This window comes from Suncus etruscus, chromosome 14 (assembly GCF_024139225.1).
Source record: "Suncus etruscus isolate mSunEtr1 chromosome 14, mSunEtr1.pri.cur, whole genome shotgun sequence".
Taxonomy (NCBI): domain Eukaryota; kingdom Metazoa; phylum Chordata; class Mammalia; order Eulipotyphla; family Soricidae; genus Suncus; species Suncus etruscus.
Window position 1 is genome coordinate 23,031,369 of NC_064861.1, and position 22,679 is coordinate 23,054,047.

The window sequence follows — 22,679 nt, forward strand, 5'->3', positions numbered from 1 at the left end:
GGGTCACCACTGATACATAAAGCAAAGGCACGACAAGCCTCCCAAGAGGACTTTCTCTTCAGGGGAAACCAATCTGCCTTAATGCTTGTTCCCTAAGTCAGACATATATATATATATATATATAAGATTAATAATTAAGATCTGGGAAAAGGAAGAAAAACCTCTTTAGGAATTGGGACATTAATAATTAAAATCTGGGAAACGAAATGAAAAACCTCTATAGGAATTGGGATATTTTTGTTTTGGTTCGGTTTTTGGGTCACATCCAGAAATGTTCAGGGGTCACTCCTGGCAGTGCGCAGGAGACCATATAGAAATGCTGGGGACAGAATTGGAGTCTGTTACATACAACACAAGTGCCCTACCCGCTGTACTCCAGACTCAGTAACTGAGTTCTTAACTAACTATTCATGTTTTAGATGAATATGCTATTAGCTAGAGAGAAAAATCCGAAACTTATTTTTTTCTTTTGGTTTCTGGGTCACATTTAGCAGTGCTCAGGGCTTACTTCTGCCTCTACACTCAGGAATCAGTCTTGGCAGTGCCTAGGGACCATATGGGATACTAGGGATAAAAACTAGGTGTGCAAAGCAAATGTCCTATAGCTCCAAACCCTTTTATCAAGTTCTCAAAGGAACCTAAAACCCTAAAAAATATCAACTGTTTTGGAGCAAGTATAAAAATAAAAATAAAACAAAACAAATCTTACAAGTCAGTCTATACTGTCAATTAGTTTACAGTGCAAGTTTCTGATAAAGATTGGTTTTTATCTATAAATAAGACAACAGCAATAAATATATGAAATCAGAGATGCTTGAAAAATAATTAATCTATGATTTTAAATCCCTCCATTTTATTATATTTAGCAACTCCCAAATCATGAGAATTTCTCTTAACTTACTATAGAAATAAGGCCTCCTAAATGGAGTAGCACATGAAATAGTTTTGCTTCCAGAATTGTTTTTATTTTTGTTGGGGAGGAGGAGAGAGAGGGGAAACGGGCAATGCTCAGGATATACTCTTGATTCTGTGCATGGGAGCACTCTGGGAACTGGAGACCAAAACAAGGCTAGAATCTGATTTGGCTATGTACAAGACCAATGCTTTACCACTATAACATAACATTTCTATAACATTCTGGAATAGTCAATGAAGCTAATTAATAAAAACCAATTCTGGAAGGGAGTAAAGGAGAAGAAATAGAAAAAAGAAAAGAGGGGCTGAAGTGATAGCACAGTGTTAGGGCGTTTGCCTTGCACATGCCTGACCCGGGATGGACCCAGGTTCGATTCCCAGCATCCCACATCTGCCCAAACCTACCAGGAGTGATTTCTGAGCATAGAGCTAGCAGTAACCCCTGAGCACTGCCAGGTGTGGCCCAGAGCATAATAAATAAATGTTTAGAAAAAAGAAAACAGAGAGGAGGATGGAAAAGAAAGCTGAAATAAAATCAGTAGAATGAGAAATGTCTGCTTTTGATGAGACATTCAAGATACCCTTTTATTCTAAAAGTAATTTCCTTTAGAACAAACACATATATTCTAAACTTTAAAAACTGAGAAAGCTGCTGGTGAACAACTATATAAAAATGTCCTAGGGGGGCCCGGAGAGATAGCACAGTGGCGTTTGCCTTGCAAGCAGCCGATCCAGGACCAAAGGTGGTTGGTTTGAATCCCGGTGTCCCATATGGTCCCCCGTGCCTGCCAGGAGCTATTTCTGAGCAGACAGCCAGGAGTCACCCCTGAGCAAAGGCAGGTGTGGCCCAAAAACAAACACAAAAACAAACAAACAAACAAAAAATGTCCTAGGGGCCAGAGAGACAGTACAGGGTTTAAGACACTTATAGTGCACATAGCCAACCCTGATTCAATCCCCAGGCACCATGTTTGGTCCCCTGAACACTGCTGACTGTGACCAGCCCCCAGTCCACCCTTTCTCCAAAGTTTTAAAATGTCCCTCATCAGTCACTGTATTTGACTACAAAACTTGTATGATTAATTTTTTTTTTTTTTTTTGGTTTTTGGGCCACACCCAGCGGTGCTCAGGAGTTATTCCTGGCTGTCTGCTCAGAAATAGCTCCTGGCAGGCACGGGGGACCATAAGGGACACCGGGATTCGAACCAGCCACCTTTGGTCCTGGATTGGCTGCTTGCAAGGCAAATGCTGCTGTGCTATCTCTCTGGGCCCGAATAAATTAATTTTAAGTGATCTTAGTTCAAATTTATGAATCCAGAATAAAGATAGACCAAACATCATGGTAAGTGTTCCAAAAACTGAAAATTCAAATACGCAAAGTCACCCAACTTGTCTCCCTATGAATCTCCATCCACTGGTGTGCAACTTACCCTGACAATGAGGATCCACTTGACTAGAGAGAGCCCGAATCCTGAGATGGCCCCATACCTTCCTGCAGCCGAGGTGGTCAGGCAAAACGACAGGAAAAAGCCAATCCAGTTGAAGAGGAATGCCACTGTAAGAGAGGGAACACCTGTCAGTGCAAGCTGAAATCTCTACAAAACCCTCCATACAACATTTTGTAGCCCTGCCCTAGAGGAATCTTCTTTTGTTTTAGTTGTTTGGGTCACATCCCCCAATGTTCAAGGCTTACTACTAACTTTGCACTCAAGGATCACCCCGACTTTGCCTCCTGCGGCCCCCAGGTAAATTGAGTTTGAGACCCCTGATTGGGCTTGGCTTGGCACAGCTCTCAACCCACGCCACAAACAACCCCATCTTCTTCCCTCACGCAAATACAATGACAGCCTCTCCAACACCAGGTGCTGGGGACACAGTGATGCCTGCAGCTAGTCCTTTTGTAAACGCCTTAATATGCACTCTACTACACACTTATTCCACTTGTGTCCTTTACTATTTAAGTTATACATCAGTGAATAAACACTAAGTTAGAGCTCTCAAATAATGACTCGTCATTCTGCCTCCTGCTTTTATTAATTTTTGCTTGTTTTTGTTTTGATGCCTGGATGCAGCAGTGCTCAGGAGCAAATGCTGATTCTGTGCTCTGGGTTCATCCTTCTGGTAGTATCTGAGGACCATGTGGTACCAGAAATTAAGCTTAGCCCTCCTGAGTACAAATGTAGCATCTATGAATTTTTAATACTTACAACATGTCCTATTCTATCTAAAAACACTAGATTTACTTTATAATATTCCAAATAGAAGAAATCATTCACTTCTAACACTAGAAAGTAACAAGATAAATAAAAATTAACATGAGGAAGAATAAATCAAGATGATTTTGATGTGTTAAGAAATAGATTGGGGGGGCCGGGCGGTGGCGCTGGAGGTAAGGTGCCTGCCTTACCTGCGCTAGCCTAGGAGACGGACCGCGGTTCGATCCCCCGGCGTCCCATATGGTCCCCCAAGCCAGGAGCGACTTCTGAGCGCATAGCCAGGAGTAACCCCTGAGCGTTACCGGGTGTGGCCCAAAAACCAAAAAAAAAAAAAAAAAGAAATAGATTGGGGCTGAAGAGATAGCACAGCAGCGTTTGCCTTGCAAGCAGCCAACCCAAGACCTAAGGTTGTTGGTTCGAATCCTGAAGTCCCATATGGTCCCCCGTGCCTGCCAGGAGCTATTTCTGAGCAGATAGCCAGGAGTAACCCCTGAGCACCACCGGGTGTGGCCCCAAAACAAAAACAAAAAAAACAAACAAACAAAAAAAGAAATAGAATATTGGGGCTGGAGAGATAGCATGGAGGTAAGACATTTGCCTCTCATGCAGAAGGTCGGTGGTTCGAATCCCAGCCTCCCATATGGTCCTCCGAGCCTGCCAGGGGCGATTTCTTTTTTTTTTTTTTTGGTTTTTGGGCCACACCCGGTAACGCTCAGGGGTTACTCCTGGCTATGTGCTCAGAAGTTGCTCCTGGCTTGGGGGACCATATGGGACACCGGGGGATCGAACCGCGGTCCGTCCAAGGCTAGCGCAGGCAAGGCAGGCACCTTACCTTTAGCGCCACCGCCTGGCCCAGCCAGGGGCGATTTCTAAGCATAGAGCCAGGAGTAGCTTCTGAGCGCTGCTGGGTGTGACCCAAAAACCAAAAAAAAAAAATAAAAAAGGAAACAGAATCTTGGGGGCTGGAGAGAGAGCACAGCGGTAGGGCATTTGCCTTGCAAGCAGCTGATCCAGGATGAATGGTGGTTCGAATCCTAGTCCTAGTCCCTCGTGCTTGCCAGGAGCGATTTCTGAGCACAGAGCCAGGAGTAACCCCTGAGTGCCACCGGGTGTGACGCCCCCAAAAAAAACCCAAAAACCAAAACAATAAAAAAAAAAAAAACAGAATCTTGGCTGGGGCTGTACAGTAGGTAGGGCACTTGCCTTGCACTTAACTGACCAGGGTTCAATCCCCAATAACACATATGGTCCCCTGAGCCTTCTAGGAGTGATCTCTGAGCACAGAGTCAGGAGTAAGCCCTGAGAACCACCAGGTGTGGCCCAAAAACCAAACCAAACCAAACCAAACCAACAAACAAAACAAAACTTGGAAAATTCAAAGGTGGACCAGAGTGATAGCACAGTGATAGGGTGTTTTGCCTTGCATGTGGACGACCCGGGACGGGCCCAGGTTCAATCCCCAGCACCCCATATGGTCCCCCGAATCTGCCAGGAGCAATTTCTGAGCACAGAGCCAGGAATGCCACTTGATGTGGCCCAAAAACCAAAAAGAAAATAAAAGAAAATTCAAAGAAATTTAATTTCTATACTAGCAGTCAATTAAGAATTGGGCATTAAAAAAAAAAGAACTGGGCATTAAGAGGCCCTGTAGACCTGAAAGATGAGTCTTAGCTCACGTGAAAATGCACTATGCCATATCAACCATATATATATATATGTACATTATTATAAACAGAAACAAAAAAAAAGGATGCCAAGATAAAAGTGGTATCAAGTTCAGAACATCTCAGTAAAAAGCATTTTTGTATTAGCGTAGCTCAAGAAGTTATTTTATTTCAATCAGAATCATTTAACCCAAAGCACTCCCATTTGTGGAGAATGGTTCTGTTATTAGGTATATATACTTACTGAAAAATGTTAACATGAAAATCCCGTCATTTCCTATCCTCAGCTGGTCTGCATCATCAAAATCATCCCGACCCACAAAATCATCATCCTAAATGAGAGGGGAATAAAAACAAAAAACAAAAAAGTACATTTAGAAAGAATTCACTCCAGGTAAAGGAAAGACGTCTAGACAGAAACAGGGATAAAAGCTGAATATCTATAGGAAAAAATACATTGCTCTGATTGGAAATCGAACATTAACAAAATTACTTTTTAGGGAAACGCAAATCATATCACAATGAAGGCCTGGGAAATGGTGCAAAGCACAGATTTTGCAAAATCCAGGAGCCCTAATTTCAGTCTCAGCACTGCATGGTTTCCTGAGCACTGCTGGGTTGAGGCTTCAAACAAAACCACGCCAAAATATCCAAATATTATCACCACATAGCTTTGAGAATGCCTAGATCAAAATGAAAAGCAAAAAATGCTGAGGAGGGGGGGCAGGGGAGGCAAGGTTGTTGGTGAAAGTGTAAATTGTGGGCCCGGAAAGGGGCGTTTGCCTTGCAAGCAGCCGATCCAGAACCAAAGGTGGTTGGTTCAAATCCCGGTGTCCCATATGGTCCCCCGTGCCTGCCAGGAGCTATTTCTGAGCAGACAGCCAGGAGTGACCCCTGAGCACTGCCGGGTGTGGCCCAAAAACCAAAAAAAAAAAAAAAAAAAAGAAAGTGTAAATTGTGCAGGTGCTGTGAAAAATGGGATAGAGATCCCTACAAACAAAACCTCCTAAAAAGAAATACCTAAGACTTAACAATACCAATCCTGGATATTTACCAGAAGAATATATCAAACACTTAATTTTAAAGCATACATGGTATAGCAGTACTCTTCACAGTAAAAGTAGATAAACATATGACTAAAATCAAACATATACTCGGGGCCGGAGCAATAGCACAGCAGCAGGGTGTTTGCCTTGCACACGCCAACCTGGGACGAGACCCAGGTTCGATCTGGCATGCTACATGGTCCTCTGAGCCTGCCAGGAGCAATTTCTGAGCTGGCCCCAAACCAAAAATAAATAAATAAATAAAATAGAACATATACTTTCTGGAATAGAACTCAGCAAATTAAAAAAGATAAAATCTTTTGTTCTGGGGCCGGGCGGTGGCGCTAGAGGTAAGGTGCCTGCCTTGCCTGCGCTAGCCTAGACGGACCGTGGTTCGATCCCCCAGCGTCCCATATGGTCCCCAAGCCAGGAGCGACTTCTGAGCGCATAGCCAGGAGTAACCCCTGAGCGTCACCGGGTGTGGCCCAAAAACCAAAAAAAAAATAGAATTAGTGCTTTAGAAGACGAGATGCATAACAACTTTACACAGCAGAAGAGATTAGAAAAAAGCCTCAAATCAAATGATCAGACAATGGAAAATTTACTCAAAGAATATGAGAAGATGAAAATAGAAGTCTTTGATAAGCTCAACAGAAACAACTTCAGAATCATTGGAGTTCCAGAGACCCAAGAAGAAAATCTTCAGGAAGAATCAATGGTTAAGAACATCATCACAGAGAAACTACCAGAGCTAAAGAAAACATGTGACCAAATCCTGCATGCCCGAAGAGTACCAGCTAAAAAAGACCCCAGTAGAAACACCCCAAGACACATCCTAGTCACCATGATGAAACCCACCGATAGAGATAGAATACTGCAAGCAGCAAGATCGAAAAGGGAAATTACATTCCACGGAGCATCCTTGAAATTTACAGCAGACCTGTCACCAGAAACACTCAAGGCCAGAAGGCAGTGGTGGGACGTAGTGGCAAAACTCAATGAAATAAATGCTTCGCCAAGAATATTGCACCCAGCAAAACTAAGTTTCAGGTTTGACGGATGTATACACGGCTTCACAGATAAACAACAGCTCAAAATCTTTGCAGACTCAAAACCAGCCTTAAAAGAAAAACTGAAAGATCTACTCTAAAAACAAGACAGAACAAAAAACACACCAAACTTCTACACAAAGATGGCAATAAATCCCATGACAATTATTTCTCTCAATGTCAATGGACTAAATGCACCAGTTAAGAGGCACAGAGTGGCGAAATGGATCAAAAAACTGAAGCCAACCTTCTGCTGTCTACAAGAAACTCACCTGAATAGTCAGAATAAACATAGACTCAAAATCAAAGGCTGGAGGAAAATCATTCAAGCAAACAACACCCTTAAAAAAGCGGGGGTGGCCATACTAATATCAGACGACACAAACTTTATACTCAGAAAAGTTGTAAGGGACAAAGATGGATATTATGTACTAATCAAGGGATTTGTACAGCAAGAAGAAATCACTCTCCTAAACATATACGCACCGAATGAGGGTCCAGCAAAGTATTTAATACAATTGTTGACAAATCTGAAGAAGGATATCAATAATAACACAATAATTGTGGGAGACCTCAACACAGGCTTGTCAACACTTGATAGGTCAACCAAATGGAAACCCAACAAAAATATACTAGACCTGCAAAGAGAAATGGATGAAAGAGGCCTAGTAGATATATATAGGGCACTCTATCCTCAGAAACCTGGATACACATTCTTTTCCAATGTACATGGATCATTCTCCAGGATAGATCATGTGCTGGCACATAAAACATACCTCCATAAAATAAAAAAGATAGACATTTTGCAGGCTGCCTTTGCTGACCACAAGGCTCTGAAGTTAGATGTGAACTGCAAAGGGACACAGAAGAAAAAATTTAACACCTGGAAGTTAAACAGCCTCATACTCAATAACCAGTGGGTCCGAGATGAAATCAAGGAGGAAATCAAAAGGTTCCTGGAAACAAATGACAATAAAGACACAAACTATCAGAACTTATGGGACACAGCAAAAGCAGTACTGAGAGGAAAATTTATAGCTTTGCAAGCACACATCAGGAAGGAAGAAGGAGCTTACCTGAGTAGCTTAATGACACAGCTAATAGAACTAGAAAGTGCTCAACAAAAGGACCCAAAAATAGGGAGACAGAAGGAAATAACAAAGCTGAGAGCAGAAATCAACGAAGTGGAAACCCAAAAAACAATCCGAAAGATCAACGAAAGCAGAAGTTGGTTCTTTGAAAAAATAAACAAGATTGATAGACCATTGGCAAAACTCACAAAGCAAAAGAAAGAGAGAAACTTGATAACGCGTATTAGAAATGAAAAGGGGGAGATCACTACAGATACTGCAGAGATTCAAAGGGTATTCAGAGAATACTTTGAGAAACTCTATGCCACTAAATATGAGAACCTGGAAGAAATGGATAAATTTCTGAACTCATATAACCTTCCACGGTTGAATAAAGAAGAGGTAGCATATCTAAACACCCCCATCACTATTGAGGAAATTAAAACTGTAATCAAAAATTTACCCAAAAACAAAAGCCCAGGCCCTGATGGATTCACGAATGAATTCTTTCAAACCTTTCAAGAGGAACTACTACCAATTCTGGCCAGGCTCTTTTATGAAATCGAAAAAACAGGAATACTTCCAAATAGCTTTTATGAAGCCAACATCACCTTAATACCAAAACCTGATAGAGATGCTGCCAAAAAAGAAAATTACAGACCAATATCCCTGATGAACACAGATGCAAAGATCCTCAACAAAATCCTGGCGAGCAGGATCCAGTGCCTCATCAAGAAGATCATTCACTTTGATCAAGTAGGTTTCATCCCAGGAATGCAAGGATGGTTTAACATCCGTAAATCTATCAATATAATACACAACATAAACAACAACAAAAATAAAAATCACACAATAAACACCCTCGAATAGCTAAAGCAATCATTGGGAAAAAGAATATGGGAGGAATTACTTTTCCCAACTTTAAATTGTACTACAAAGCAACAGTTATCAAAACAGCATGGTATTGGAATAAAGATAGGTCCTCAGATCAGTGGAATAGGCTTGAATACTCAGAAAATGTTCCCCAGAGATACAACCATCTAATTTTTGATAAAGGAGCAGGAAATCCTAAATGGAGCAGGGAAAGCCTCTTCAACAAGTGGTGTTGGCACAATTGGATAGCCACTTGCAAAAAATTAAACTTAGACCCCCAGCTAACATCATGTACAAAGGTAAAATCCAAATGGATTAAAGACCTCGATATCAGCCCCAAAACCATAAGATATATAGAACAGCACATAGGCAAACCACTACAGGACATTACAGGCATCTTCAAGGAGGAAACTGCACTCTCCAAGCAAGTGAAAGCAGAGATTAACAGATGGGAATATATTAAGCTGAGAAGCTTCTGCACCTCAAAGGAAATAGTGCCCAGGATACAAGAGCCACCCACTGAGTGGGAGAAACTATTCACCCAATACCCATCAGATAAGGGGCTAATCTCCAAAATATACAAGGCACTGACAGAACTTTACAAGAAAAAAGCATCTAACCCCATCAAAAAATGGGGAGAAGAAATGAACAGACACTTTGACAAAGAAGAAATACGCATGGCCAAAAGACACATGAAAAAATGTTCCACATCACTAATCATCAGGGAGATGCAAATCAAAACAACGATGAGATACCACCTCACACCCCAGAGAATGGCACACATCACAAAGAATGAGAATAAACAGTGTTGGCGGGGATGTGGAGAGAAAGGAACTCTTATCCACTGCTGGTGGGAATGCTGTCTAGTTCAACCTTTATGGAAAGCGATATGGAGATTCCTCCAAAAACTGGAAATCGAGCTCCCATACGATCCAGCTATACCACTCCTAGGAATATACCCTAGGAACACAAAAATGCAATACAAAAACCCCTTCCTTACACCTATATTCATTGCAGCTCTATTTACCATAGCAAGACTCTGGAAACAACCAAGATGCCCTTCAACAGACGAATGGCTAAAGAAACTGTGGTACATATACACAATGGAATATTATGCAGCTGTCAGGAGAGATGAAGTCATGAAATTTTCCTATACATGGATGTACATGGAATCTATTATGCTGAGTGAAATAAGTCAGAGAGAGAGAGAAAAACGCAGAATGGTCTCACTCATCTATGGGTTTTAAGAAAAATGAAAGACACCCTGGTAATAATAATTTTCAGACACAAAAGAGAAAAGAGCTGGAAGTTCCAGCTCACCTCAGGAAGCTCACCACAAAGAGTGATGAGTTTAGTTAGAGAAATAACTACATTTTGAACTGTCCTAATATTGAGAATGTATGAGGGAAATGTAGAGCCTGTTTAGGGTACAGGCGGGGGTTGGGTGGGGAGGAGGGAGATTTGGGACTTGGGTGATGGGAATGTTGCACTGGTGATGGGTGGTGTTCCTTTTATGACTGAAACCCAAACACAATCATGTATGTAATCAAGGTGTTTAAATAAAAAAAATTATGCATTAAAAAAAAAATTAAAAATAAATAAATAAAAAAAATGTGATAATTTCCGTATAAAAAAAAAAATCACATGGTCATATCAATAGATGCAGAAAAAGCATTTGATAAGGTTCAACACCCATTCTTGATGAAAACTCTCAGCAAGATAGGAATAAAAGGAACCTTTCTCAATATAGTCAAAGCCATCTACCAGAAGCCAGTGGCAAATATTATCCTCAATGGAGAAAAACTAAAATCCTTTCCTCTAAATTCTGGTACAAGACAAGGCTGTCCTCTCTCACCACTCCTATTCAACATAGCACTGGAAGCACTTGCTATAGCGATTAGGCAAGAAAAAGATATCAAGGGAATCCAGATAGGAAAGGAAGAAGTCAAGCTCTCACTGTTTGCAGATGACATGATACTCTACTTAGAAAACCCTAAAGACTCTACCAAAAAGCTTCTAGAAATAATAGATTTGTATAGCAAAGTGGCAGGATACAAAATTAACACACAAAAATCAATGGCCTTTTTATACACTAATAATGATAGGGAAGAAATGGACATTAAGAGAACAATCCCATTCACATTAGTTCCACACAAACTCAAATATCTTGGAGTCAACCTGACTAAAGATGTGAAGGATCTATACAAAGAAAACTACAAAACACTGCTCCAAGAAATAAGAGAGGACACGCGGAAATGGAAACACATACCATGCTCATGGATTGGCAGGATCAACATCATTAAAATGGCAATACTTCCAAAAGCATTGTACAGATTTAACGCGATTCCTCTAAAGATACCCATGACATTTTTCAAAGAAGTGGATCAAATACTTCTGAAATTCATCTGGAACAACAAACAACCTCGAATAGCTAAAGCACTCCTTGGGAAAAGGAATATGGGAGGCATTACTTTCCCCAATTTTAAGTTGTATTACAAAGCAATAGTTATAAAAACAGCATGGTATTGGAATAAAAACAGACCCTCAGATCAGTGGAATAGGCTTGAGTACTCAGAGAAGGTTCCTCAGACATATAACCACCTTGTTTTTGATAAAGGAGCAAAAAATCCTAAATGGAGCAGGGAAAGCCTATTCAACAAGTGGTGTTGGCACAACTGGTTAACCACTTGCAAAAAAGTGAACTCAGACCCCCAGCTAACACCATATACAAAGGTAAAATCCAAATGGATTAAAGACCTTGATATCAGAACTGAAACTATAAGGTATATAGAACAACATGTAGGTGAAACACTCCAGGACATTGAGACTAAAGGCATCTTTAAGGAGGAGACAGCACTTTCTAAGCAAGTGGAAGCAGAGATAAACAGATGGGACTATATTAAGCTGAAAAGCTTCTGCATCTCAAAGGAAATAGTGCCCAGAATACAAAGGCCACCCACTGAGTGGGAGAAATTATTCACCCAATACACATCAGATAAAGGGCTAATATCCAAAATTTACAAGGTACTGACAGAACTATACAAGAAAAAAACAACTAACCCCATCAAAAAATGGGGAGAAGAAATGAACAGACACTTTGAAAAAGAAGAAAGGCAAATGGCCAAAAGGCACATGAAAAGATGTTCAACATCACTAATCGTCAGGGAGATGCAAATCAAAACTACTATGAGGTACCACCTCACGCCACTGAGATTGGCACACATCACAAGAAAGGAAAACAAGCAGTGCTGGCGGGGATGTGGAGAGAAAGGAACTCTTTTTCACTGCTGGTGGGAATGCCGTCTAGTACAACCTTTATGGAAAGCGATATGGAGATTCCTTCACAAACTGGAAATTGAGCTTCCATACGATCCAGCTATACCACTCCTAGGAATATACCCAAGAAACACAAATATACAATACAAAAAACCCTTCCTTACTCCTATATTCATTGCAGCGCTATTTACAATAGCCAGACTCTGGAAACAACCAAGATGCCCTTCAACAGATGAGTGGCTGAAGAAACTGTGGTACATATACACAATGGAATACTATGCAGCCATCAGGAGAGATGAAGTCATGAAATTTTCCAATACATGGATGTACATGGAATCTATTATGCTGAGTGAAGTAAGTCAGAGGGAGAGAGAAAGACGCAGAATGGTTTCACTCATCTATGGGCTTTAAGAAAAATGAAGGACATTTTTAACAATATCTCAGAGACAAGAGAGATGAGGGCTGGTAGGTGCAGCTCAGGACATGCAGCTCATCACATAGAGTGATGAGTGCAGTTGCAGAGATGACTACACTGAAAACTATCATAAAATGTGAATGAATGAGGGAAGTGGAAAGCCTGTCTCGAGTACAGGTGTAGGGGGGGTGGGGAGGAGGGAGATCTGGGAGATTGGTGGTGGGAATGTTGCACCGGTGAGGGGGGGTGCTCTTTAAAAAAAAAAAAAAAAAAAAAACTTTTGTTCTGGGGCTAGAGCAGTGCTTCTCAGATAGTGGGGCGCTGCCCCCTAGGGGGGCATGAGACTCCGTTAGGGGGTTGTGTTTGACCTTGGCAAACACTGTCCAAACAAGCTAAGCCCCGTGTTTATGTCTCTATATGTCTCTGGAGCTGAGAGCTGCTGTGTCCTGTTTCAAACCCCGCTTCGAAAAGCTATGCATTGCAAAACGAGCTCATTGTATCCATTAATCCAGACATCACCTCTGATTAAAAAATCAGCTCAAATTATTTTATATATTTTTGTTTTGGAGGTTAAATTTTTTTTTAAATAACGATACTATTTACAATCATGTGGAGGGCACAAAAAATGTTTTCTTCTTCCTAGGGGGCATGACAGAAAATAATTAAGAAGCACTGGGCTAGAGTGATAGTACAGTGGGTAGGGCATTTGTCTTGTATATGACTGACCCAGGGTTCGATCCCCAGTACCCTAAAAGGTCCCCAGAGCTTGCCAGGAGTGATTCCTAAGCATAGAGCAAGGAATAACCTCTGGGTGCCACTTAATGTGGCAAAAAACAACAAAAGCAAAAACCCCAGTAACAGGGGCCAGAGAGATAGCATGGAGGTAGGTCGTTTGCCTTGCATGCAGAACAGTGGTTCAAATTCCCCAGCATCCCATATGGTCCCCCGAGCCTGCCGGATTGATTTTTGAGCGTAGAGCCAGGAGTAACTCCTGAGCGCTGCTGGGTGTGACCCACAAACCACAAACAAAAAAATAAAAAACAAAACAAAAAACCCAGCAACAACAATAACAAAAATAACAAGAAAACCTGGATAGACCTTAAAACAACTATGCTAAGTGAGAAGGTTGAAAAAAAAACTGGTAGGTTTCACTTTTACATGAAATACATATTCAAGCACACAAACTAAACTGCCAGCAATAACACAAATACTTGATGCCTCTTTGGCAAATGTGTTGGTTACCAGAAAGGCAGGAAAGAGAGATGGAATTGAGCAAAGGTAATGAGTCTGTACTGTGCTGGCACCAGAAATATGATGGTAGGTAAGCGAAGCACACAGACATGCCAGTATAAAGCTGTGTCCCTAAAATCATCACGTGCTAGAAACCTACAATAAATAAAAACATTTTTATTTTAAAAACACTATGAGGGTCAGAGCCATAGCACAGCAGGTAGGGCACTTGATTTGCAGGATGTCAATCTGCATTTGATCCCTGGCATTCCATGTGGTCCTTCAAGCTCTCCAGGAGTGATGCCTGAGCACAGGGCCAGGAATAAGCTCTGAGCATTGCTGGGTGTGGCCCCAAACCAAACTAACAAAATCCCACTAGGACCATTAAAGCTCAGTCCACTTTCTGTGGTGGTACTGCTGTGTACATCTCGGCTAGCTGGGAAAATCAGTTTTTGATCCTCCCCTGAAGACTCCAATAAACTGCTTTCTTCCTGAGGGGTGGGGGGGATTCAGTACGTGTTAAAATTGCATCATCTCTTAAGTTAATATTGCCATTTTATTTTTGTTTTTGAGCCACACCCGGTGGTGTTCAGGGGTTACTCCTGGCTTTGCGATCAGAAATCGCTCCTGGCAGGCTCGGGATGCTAGGGATTGAACCCAGGTCTGTCCCAGCTTTTCCTATTGCTCCAGCCCAATTATTGTCATTTTAAAAATGCTTTTTTTTCTTCTATATTCAGGGTTTTCTAAATACCAAGAAATTTTCATTTTATAACCCCTTCAAAAATTCATGAACTATTCATGTTTCCTTTCTTAAATATAGTTATAAAAATAGAAAATTCGCTTATACGTTTGACTAAAATCATAGAGTATCAGAAACCCAAGACCTTTTAGGTTCAATAATAATAGTAATCAAAAATATTTTGAGGGTGGAGGTAAGTACTAGGAGCAGAATTCAGGGTTGAGTTTGTTCAAGAGACAAAATTGATGGGGCCATTGATTTATAAAATAAAGCTATCACAGAGGGAGAGGATAGTGTTTTGTTTTTGCTTTTAGGTCACACCTGGAGGTGCTGGAGAGCCATGAGAGAAACGGGGGGCTGAGGTCAGCTGCACGCAAGGTGAGCGCCTTCCTCCAGCCCCAGGAGAGCATAATATGACGGCACATGAAGAATCTGAACAGCTGCCCAGAGCTCAACTTTAGCACCATTGCTATAGGGTGCCAGGTCTTGGACACCCCACCTTCACCTCACCTGGCACCGTGAGGACCCCTCTGGCCAAACCTGAAGGTGATGTAAGTCTAGAAGGAACATGATCTTCCCAATATGGCAGGCACTAATGGCTCACCTTCTCAACTAATGTAGGTCTACACTAGGAAAGAATGAATATTTTCACTGTCCTTGAATGTTAACCATTCAAATTAGGGACCCACTTCAAACATTATATTCCCCAGGATATGTGACAAAAAAGCTCAGTGTTCAGTGCTTACTATGCTCGGCGCTGATTAGACATGTATATGTGGGTTCTGCCCACTGGAGTTCAGGCATAAATACCATACAAAGCTCTGTGTTAATAACAACAGCAAGCCGGAGCAATAACACAGTGACAGGGCATATGCCTTGCATGTGGCTGACTCAGGATGGACCCGGTTTGATTGCCAGCTTTCCATATGGTCCCTGGAGCCTGTCAGGAGTGAGTTCTGAGCACAGAGCCAGGAATGACCCCTGAGGGGAGAGGAGAGGGAGAGGGAGAGGGAGAGGGAGAGGGAGAGAGAAAGGAGAGGGAGAGGGAGAGAGAGAGAAGAGAGAGGGAGAGAGGGAGAGGGAGAGAGAGAGAGAGAGAGAGAGAGAGAGAGAGAGAGAGAGAGAGAGAGAGAGAGAGAGAGAGAGAGAGAGAGAGAGAGAAAAAAGAGAATTTGGGGGAGCAATAGCACAGTGACAGGGCATATGCCTTGCATGTGGCTGACTCAGGATGGACCCGTTTTGATTGCAGCTTTCCATATGGTCCCTGGAGCCTGTCAGAAGTGAGTTCTGAGCACAGAGCCAGGAATGACCTCTGAGTGGAGAGAAAGGAGGAGAGAGGGAGAGGGAGAGGGAGAGAGAGAAAGGAGAGGGAGAGAGAGGAAGAGAGAGGGAAAGAGGGAGAGAGAGGGAAAGAGGGAGAAGAAAAGAGGGAGAGGGGGAGGGAGAGAAAGAGAGAGAGAATTTGGGGGAGCAATAGCACAGTGGTAAGGCATTTGCCTTGCACACGGCTGACCCAGGATGGGTTTGATCCTTGGCATCCCATATAGTCCCCAGAGCCAGAAGTGATTTCTGAACACAGAGCCAGGAGTAACCCCTGAGTGTCACCTGGGTGTAGCCCAAATAAACAAAACAAAAATAATAACCGCATATTATTATGATGTGTAATATAAGATACACAGTATCTTTTATTAAAGTGGTTCTATACAGATCTAAGTAATAGGGCCCAACGGTATATACTTAATATGTACTTCTTAAATATGAATCTTTGTCCAACAAAAAATTCTAAAGAGAGTTTTCTAACCAAGTCTATTTTTGGTTGGTTTTGTTTTGGGACCACACCTGGCAGTGCTCAGGGGTTACTCTTGGCTCTGTGCTCAGGAATTACTCCTGGTAGTGCTTGGGGATCATATAAGGTCTGAGGACCGAACCTGGGTAAGTCATGTGCAAGGTAAGTACCTTAACTGCTGTACTATCTCTAATCTGGTATATTTTCATGGGAAAAATACGATACACCCCAACACATGTAGAGAGCACTAAGAAACACATATGAACTTGGGAGTCTAGAATAAGAGATTATACTGTGGGTAGGGCACTTGCTTTACACAGAGACAACCTACCTTGGATGCCTGATAGATACCCCATAGGGTCTCCTCAAGACCCATCAGGACTGATCCCTGAGCACAGAGTCAGGACTAAGTCCTGAGCACTGCCGGATATGGCCAAAGAGAATGAGAGAATGAGAACTTTGGAGTCTAGAATATCACAATCTCTTAACTATGCCACTTATTTGCAGGAAAAACTATAGGAAAATTATTTAACCTCAGGGTTCAATTTCAGTATCTATAAAAATGGGGATAATATAACCGCTGCCTTTTATGATAACTGTAAATATGGGAGATAAAATATATAAAAGCAAAGTATTATATCCAACACATGGACATTGCATGATGATTATTATAGCCTTAGACAAGATATTCTCCTTGGGACCTGCAAAAATGAAAGACTTGTCACCACGTACAATCAGCCAAGACAGTTTATAAACTGCTAGTTCTGCTATGTAACAGTTTTGAGAGTTCAACTCCTCAAATAACAGATGGTCTCACTTATCTGTGGTAGAAAGAGACAAAACACTGAATGAACAGGGAATAAAAAGGCCACTAGAAGTGACAACAGAGACAAGTGGAGGAGGGCACTAGGCACTTTGGTGGAGATAGGGTGCTGTAACTGTACTTTAATACATTAAATACTAACATCACTCTACGCATGTTAACCTGTATCTCAAAAATCCATTCTTTAAAAAATGTATTGACATTCCTATTGCCTGTGAGGAGTTCACTGTTTACAGACACGCCCCACAACTACCTAAAAGGTTGAACTCTTTTTTTTTTTTGGGGGGGGGGGAGTTTGCCAGGGAGTTTTAAGTTCAACCCCTCAAACAGATGCAGCCTGCAAAGAATTCACTATTCTATGGCTCAAACCTCTAGGGCATGTGCCCCACACTGGCTACCTGGACTCCTGTTTCTACTCTAGTTTCTAGGGAAAAAAAGCAGGAGTTAGAGCCCTGATCACCCCACATTTTTGAGAACTGGGTCTAGCTCTCCATTGTTCTAGAACCCAGCTCAGTGCCCTACCAAGCATCAACTTGAGTATTTAGAAGCATTTACAGGAAATGGGAATTTGGCTGTGATTTCAGACATCTTACGACTGTGCTCAAGTCAGGCCCAAGGGGGATCTGAACTCACAGTGCATCCAGAAGATGGCACAGAAGTCACTTAGCTAAGAGTTTCTCCTCCCACAACCTGGGGCCCTCAAACAACCCAAAGAAGAGGCAGTAACCTTGGATATATCTGGGAGGTACTTTCTGTTTGTTTGCTAAAGCAGCTTAATTCCCAGGGCTGTGCAGTGATTCCCCTACACCCTACCGCCCAAACATGAAATCTGGGAGCCTCTGATGGAGACTCAAACGGTTCTTTTTAAATTTAATATATGTGAAATATTGCCATGTGTACAATCAAGGTGTTTCCTACGTTGAGTCCTAGAGTTCATCCCAAGAACCTCCCATACCCAGGGAAATGAGCCCATTCCACTAGCAATGTCCTGCGCTCTTCTGTAACTCTCCCTTTGCTTCTCAGGAAGAGATGAGGGTTTGTCTTCCAAAAGAAAATGAGGTGGCGAGGTGGCGCTAGAGGTAAGGTGTCTGCCTTGCAAGCGCTAGCCAAGGAAGGACCGAGGTTCGATTCCCCAGCGTCCCATATGATCCCCCAAAGCCAGGGGCAATTTCAGAGCACGCCAGGACTAACCCCTGAGCAACAAATGAGTGTGGGCCGAAAAACCAAAAAAAAAAAAGAGAGAGAAAATGAACTTATGAGACCGGAGAGATAGCACAGTGGTAAGGCAAGCAGCCCATCTAGGACAGATGGTGGTTCGAATCCCGGTGTCCCATATGGTCCCACATGCCTGCCAGGAGCAATTTCTGAGCACAGAGCCAGGAGTAACCCCTGAGCACCACTGGGTGTGACTCAAAAAACCAAAAACCAAACAAACAAAAAAAAAGAACTTATTTTTAGAATTAGCTATATGTTTTTTTTTAACCAATCAGTGCATCAAAACTGGAAAGTAGGGCCTAAGAAATACCACAGCAGTAGGGTGTTTGCCTTAGATGCAGAAAGACGGTGATTCAAATCCTGGCATCCCATATGGTCCCCCGAGCCTGCCAGGAGTAATTTCTGAGTTTAAAGCCAGGAGTGACCCCTGAGTGCTGCCGGGTGTGACCCCCCCCAGAAAAAACACCCCCCCCCCAAACTGGAAGGTACAAAGAACTTAATTCCCACTAAGCAGTCACCAAATCCTATTATAGGTATGTTTAACTTACTCTGCCAGGAACCAAGGGGACAGTTGCTTCAGCCTTGGTCCTCTCAGCCTCATCATAGGTAGGCAGGGTCGTTGCCACATTGTAAGATGGAGGCTTTGGAAACCCAGACTCATCTTTGTAGTCGAAATAAACTGCAGGACAGAAAGAAGCACACAATTAACTGATGAAAATTGAGGCAAAGGAAGGACAGCACTAGCTCCTGCAAACCCAGTATTTCCTCAACAGTGTATGTAAAATAAATGTACCTGGAGGTGCTCAGGGGCTGCACTCTCCTTGGTACTTGGGATTGCCCCGATGGTACTCAAGGGACCATTTGGTGGTCGAAACTGAACTCAGACCTCCTGCATGCAAATCATGTGTTCCAGCCTGCTGAGCCTCGCCAAAACTTTTTCTTTTAATAAACTCTTACATGGTCCACAGAGTATAGGGGTTATAGCACTTGCTTTTCAGAGCTTTGACCCCATTTCAATCCCCAGAACCTTATAATGGTCCCCAAGAAACACCAGGAATAGTCCCTGAGTGTGACCATTGGTATAGCCCAAATCCCTCTGTCCCCAACTGAAACATTTTGAATTAGCCCATTATCACAATAACTCTGAACATATGTGTTGCCTCATCAGCCCTTTGTACCATGAACTGAGGGAAATTAAGAATCATAAAAGGGGGGGCCAGAGTGATAGCACAGAGGGGAGGGCATTTGCCTTAAACACAGACAACCCAGGTTCGATCCCCAGCATCCCATATGGTCCCCTGAGCCTACCAGGAGTAATTTCTGAGCAGAGTAACCTCTGTTTTGGGTGTGGCCCCCAAACAAATAAAAAGAATCATAAAGAAAGATTTTGTTGTTGTTGTTTTTCGTTTTTTTTTTTTTTGGGGGGGGACCACACATGGTGACGCTCAGGAGTTACTACTGACTATGCACTAGGAAATCACTCCTGACTTGGGGGATCACATGGGATGCCGGGGGATCGAACTGAGGTCCGTTCTGGGTCAGCCATGTGCAAGGCAAAACCTTACCGCTGTGACATAGCTCCAGCCCCCATAAAGGAAATTTTAAAGACTATGAGATTTAAGTGAATAACGAGGAGTGTTTGACAAGAATTTCTATATAGAGCCGAGTGATAGCACAGCTGTAGGGCATTTGCTTTGCATGCAGAGTCTACCCAGGATAGACCTGGGTTTGATCTTCCGCATTCCATATGGTCCCCCAATACTGCCAGAAGCAATTTCTCAGTGTAGAGCCAGGGATTCGAACCAACCACCTTTGGTCCTGGATCGGCTGCTTGCAAGGCAAACACCGCTGTGCTATCTCTCCGGGCCCCATTTCTGAATTTCTTTTTCTTTTTTTTTAATTTTTGGTAACACACCTAGCAATATACAGGATTATTCTTGCTCTGTACTCAGGAATCATTCCTGGTGGAGCTCAGGTCATAGGGGATAAACAAGGATAGAAATCAGGTTGGCATGACAATGTTAATGAGTGAGAGAAATAGAATGCCTGCCTCAAATACAGGCAGGGGATGTGGGTGGAGGGAGATGTGGAGCACTGGTGGTGGGAATGTTGCACTGGTGAAGGGGTGTGTGTGTTCTTTTTGTGACTAAAACCCAACTACAGTCATGTTTGTAATCACGGTGTTTAAATAAAGGTATTAAAAAAAAGAAAGAAATCAGGTTGGCCACATACAAGAAAAGTACCTTACCTACTATACTATCTATTGCTCTATCCCCAGATCTCTGAATTTCTATTTTGTATTAGGAGTCTGTTAGAATGAAATTAAGTCCCGGGGCCGGCGAGGTGGCGCTGCTAGAGGTAAGGTGTCTGCCTTGCAAGCGCTAGCCAAGGAAGGACTGCGGTTCGATCCCCCGGCATCCCATATGGTCCCCCCAAGTCAGGGGCGATTTCTGAGCGCTTAGCCAGGAGTAACCCCTGAGTACCAAACGGGTGTGACCTGAAAAACCAAACAAAAAAAAAAAAAAAAAAAGAAATTAAGTCCTTCCCCCCCCCCCCCAAAAAAAGGTATGTTGATGTCTCCAAATAAAAAAAAACAAAACATTAGGCCAGGGAATTGGCTCAAAGGGAAAATGCACATACTTTGTGTACAGAAGCCCAGTTTTGATCTATGGCCTCCGTCCCTCTGCCTACTGCGACTACCAAGCAATCCCCCAAAACTCCAACAATCACATATAAAAAAATATATGCTACATCTGCTTTTCAGAACACTAACAAGTTTTCTTTTCTTTTTTTTTTTTTTTTTTGGTTCTTGGGCCACACCCGGTAACACTCAGGGGTTACTCCTGGCTATGTGCTCAGAAGTTGCTCCTGGCTTGGGGGACCATATGGGACACCGGGGGATCGAACCGCAGTCCATCCAAGGCTAGCACAGGCAAGGCAGGCACCTTACCTTTAGCGCCACCGCCCGGCCCCAACTAACAAGTTTTCTTAACTTGAGCTACAAACTAAGAATTCTTTCTCTTTCTCTCTCTGCTCATATCCCTCTTTTTCTCCCCCTTAAGTCTACGTAAATTTCATCAGTAAAACTATCTTGTTTACCGAAAATAAAAATAATTTATTATCAATAAATTTAATAATTCATAAAACATATAATTTATAAATAAATTTATTATTATTATATTCAAAATTGTTTTGTTTGAGAAGGCTCTGTGTTTGGTGGGTCATGCTAACTCACTGCACTGTGACTTGTGAAAGGCAGGTTTGGGGGGCAGGTAGGGGGCCACACCATGGCCATCTGTGAAGGATCATTAAAGACAGCTGAAGCAGAAGCCCCCCCAGTCCAGGAGTAAGTGCTGGACACTCCCATGGGCGTTGCCTACCTGCGCTCTCGGCAGAGATGCTGCTGTACGGCGGGGGGGCATCGCCTACCACCTGCTCAGGTTCTCCAACTTCTTCCTCGTTCTGTAACTGAATAAAAATGTCACATTTAAATGCAAGTACGAAGAAAGTCAGACAGACTACCTGAAAAACATTTCTGAAAAGTTACTACTAGACTTTATACATTTTTAAACAGACCAAAAAAATTCTTTATAAAATAATCTGCTCTCGGGGCCGAAGAGATAGCATGGAGGTAAGGTGTTTGCCTTTCATGCAGGAGGTCATCAGTTCAAATCCCGGTGTCCCATATGGTCCCCCGTGCCTGCCAGGAGCAATTTCTGAGCGTGAAGCCAGGAATAAACCCTGAGCACTGCCGGGTGTGACCCAAAAACCACAAAAAAAAAAAAAAAAAAAAAAAAAAAATCTGCTCTCAGGAATTTATACTGAGAACACAGAGGCTTTTGAAAAGGTATATTGTAAATGTTACTGCAACCTAAGTCAGAAACACCCTGAACTCCAAGTATACAAGATTTATTAAAGAATAGCTTACCTCAGAAAGACTAAACAGCCTCAAAGAATGAAAATAAAATATGGTGAGTTGAGGGGCCGAAGTAGGCAAGTAGGACGCTTGCCTTGCATGCGACCAACCTGGGTATGATTGCTGGCATTCCATATTATCTACCAAGACTCACAAGGCCCAAAACCACCCCTGAACACAAAGCCAAAAGTAAGCCCTAAACACAGTTGCATGTGGCCCCCAAACTGAAACCAACAAAAAGATATAACTTAATCAGTTATTCACAGTACATGGTTAAATGAGAGAAAATATTCAACAGAATATACATCGTACAATTTGCTCTGAAAGATATATGACAGAAGGTCCACAATAACAGTTTATAAACTGCTGACATGATAACAAAAGATTTTTTTGATGTTTATATGTATGTTTTAATGTGCATTTTGTCATTTCCATAATTAAATTAG

The 22,679-nt window shown here is 42.4% G+C and overlaps 1 protein-coding gene across 1 annotated transcript in view; it reads right to left on the minus strand.

The window, feature by feature from the left end:
- Positions 1 to 22,679, minus strand: part of NDFIP1 (Nedd4 family interacting protein 1) — a 56,315-nt gene that overhangs the window by 12,791 nt on the left and 20,845 nt on the right. The window contains exons 2-5 of the mRNA XM_049786959.1: positions 21,698 to 21,785; positions 18,866 to 18,996; positions 5,040 to 5,127; positions 2,346 to 2,470 (exon numbers count right to left, since the gene is read on the minus strand). Of these exons, the coding sequence (XP_049642916.1) occupies positions 2,346 to 2,470; positions 5,040 to 5,127; positions 18,866 to 18,996; positions 21,698 to 21,785 (432 nt within the window). The remainder of the gene's footprint in view (positions 1 to 2,345; positions 2,471 to 5,039; positions 5,128 to 18,865; positions 18,997 to 21,697; positions 21,786 to 22,679) is intronic.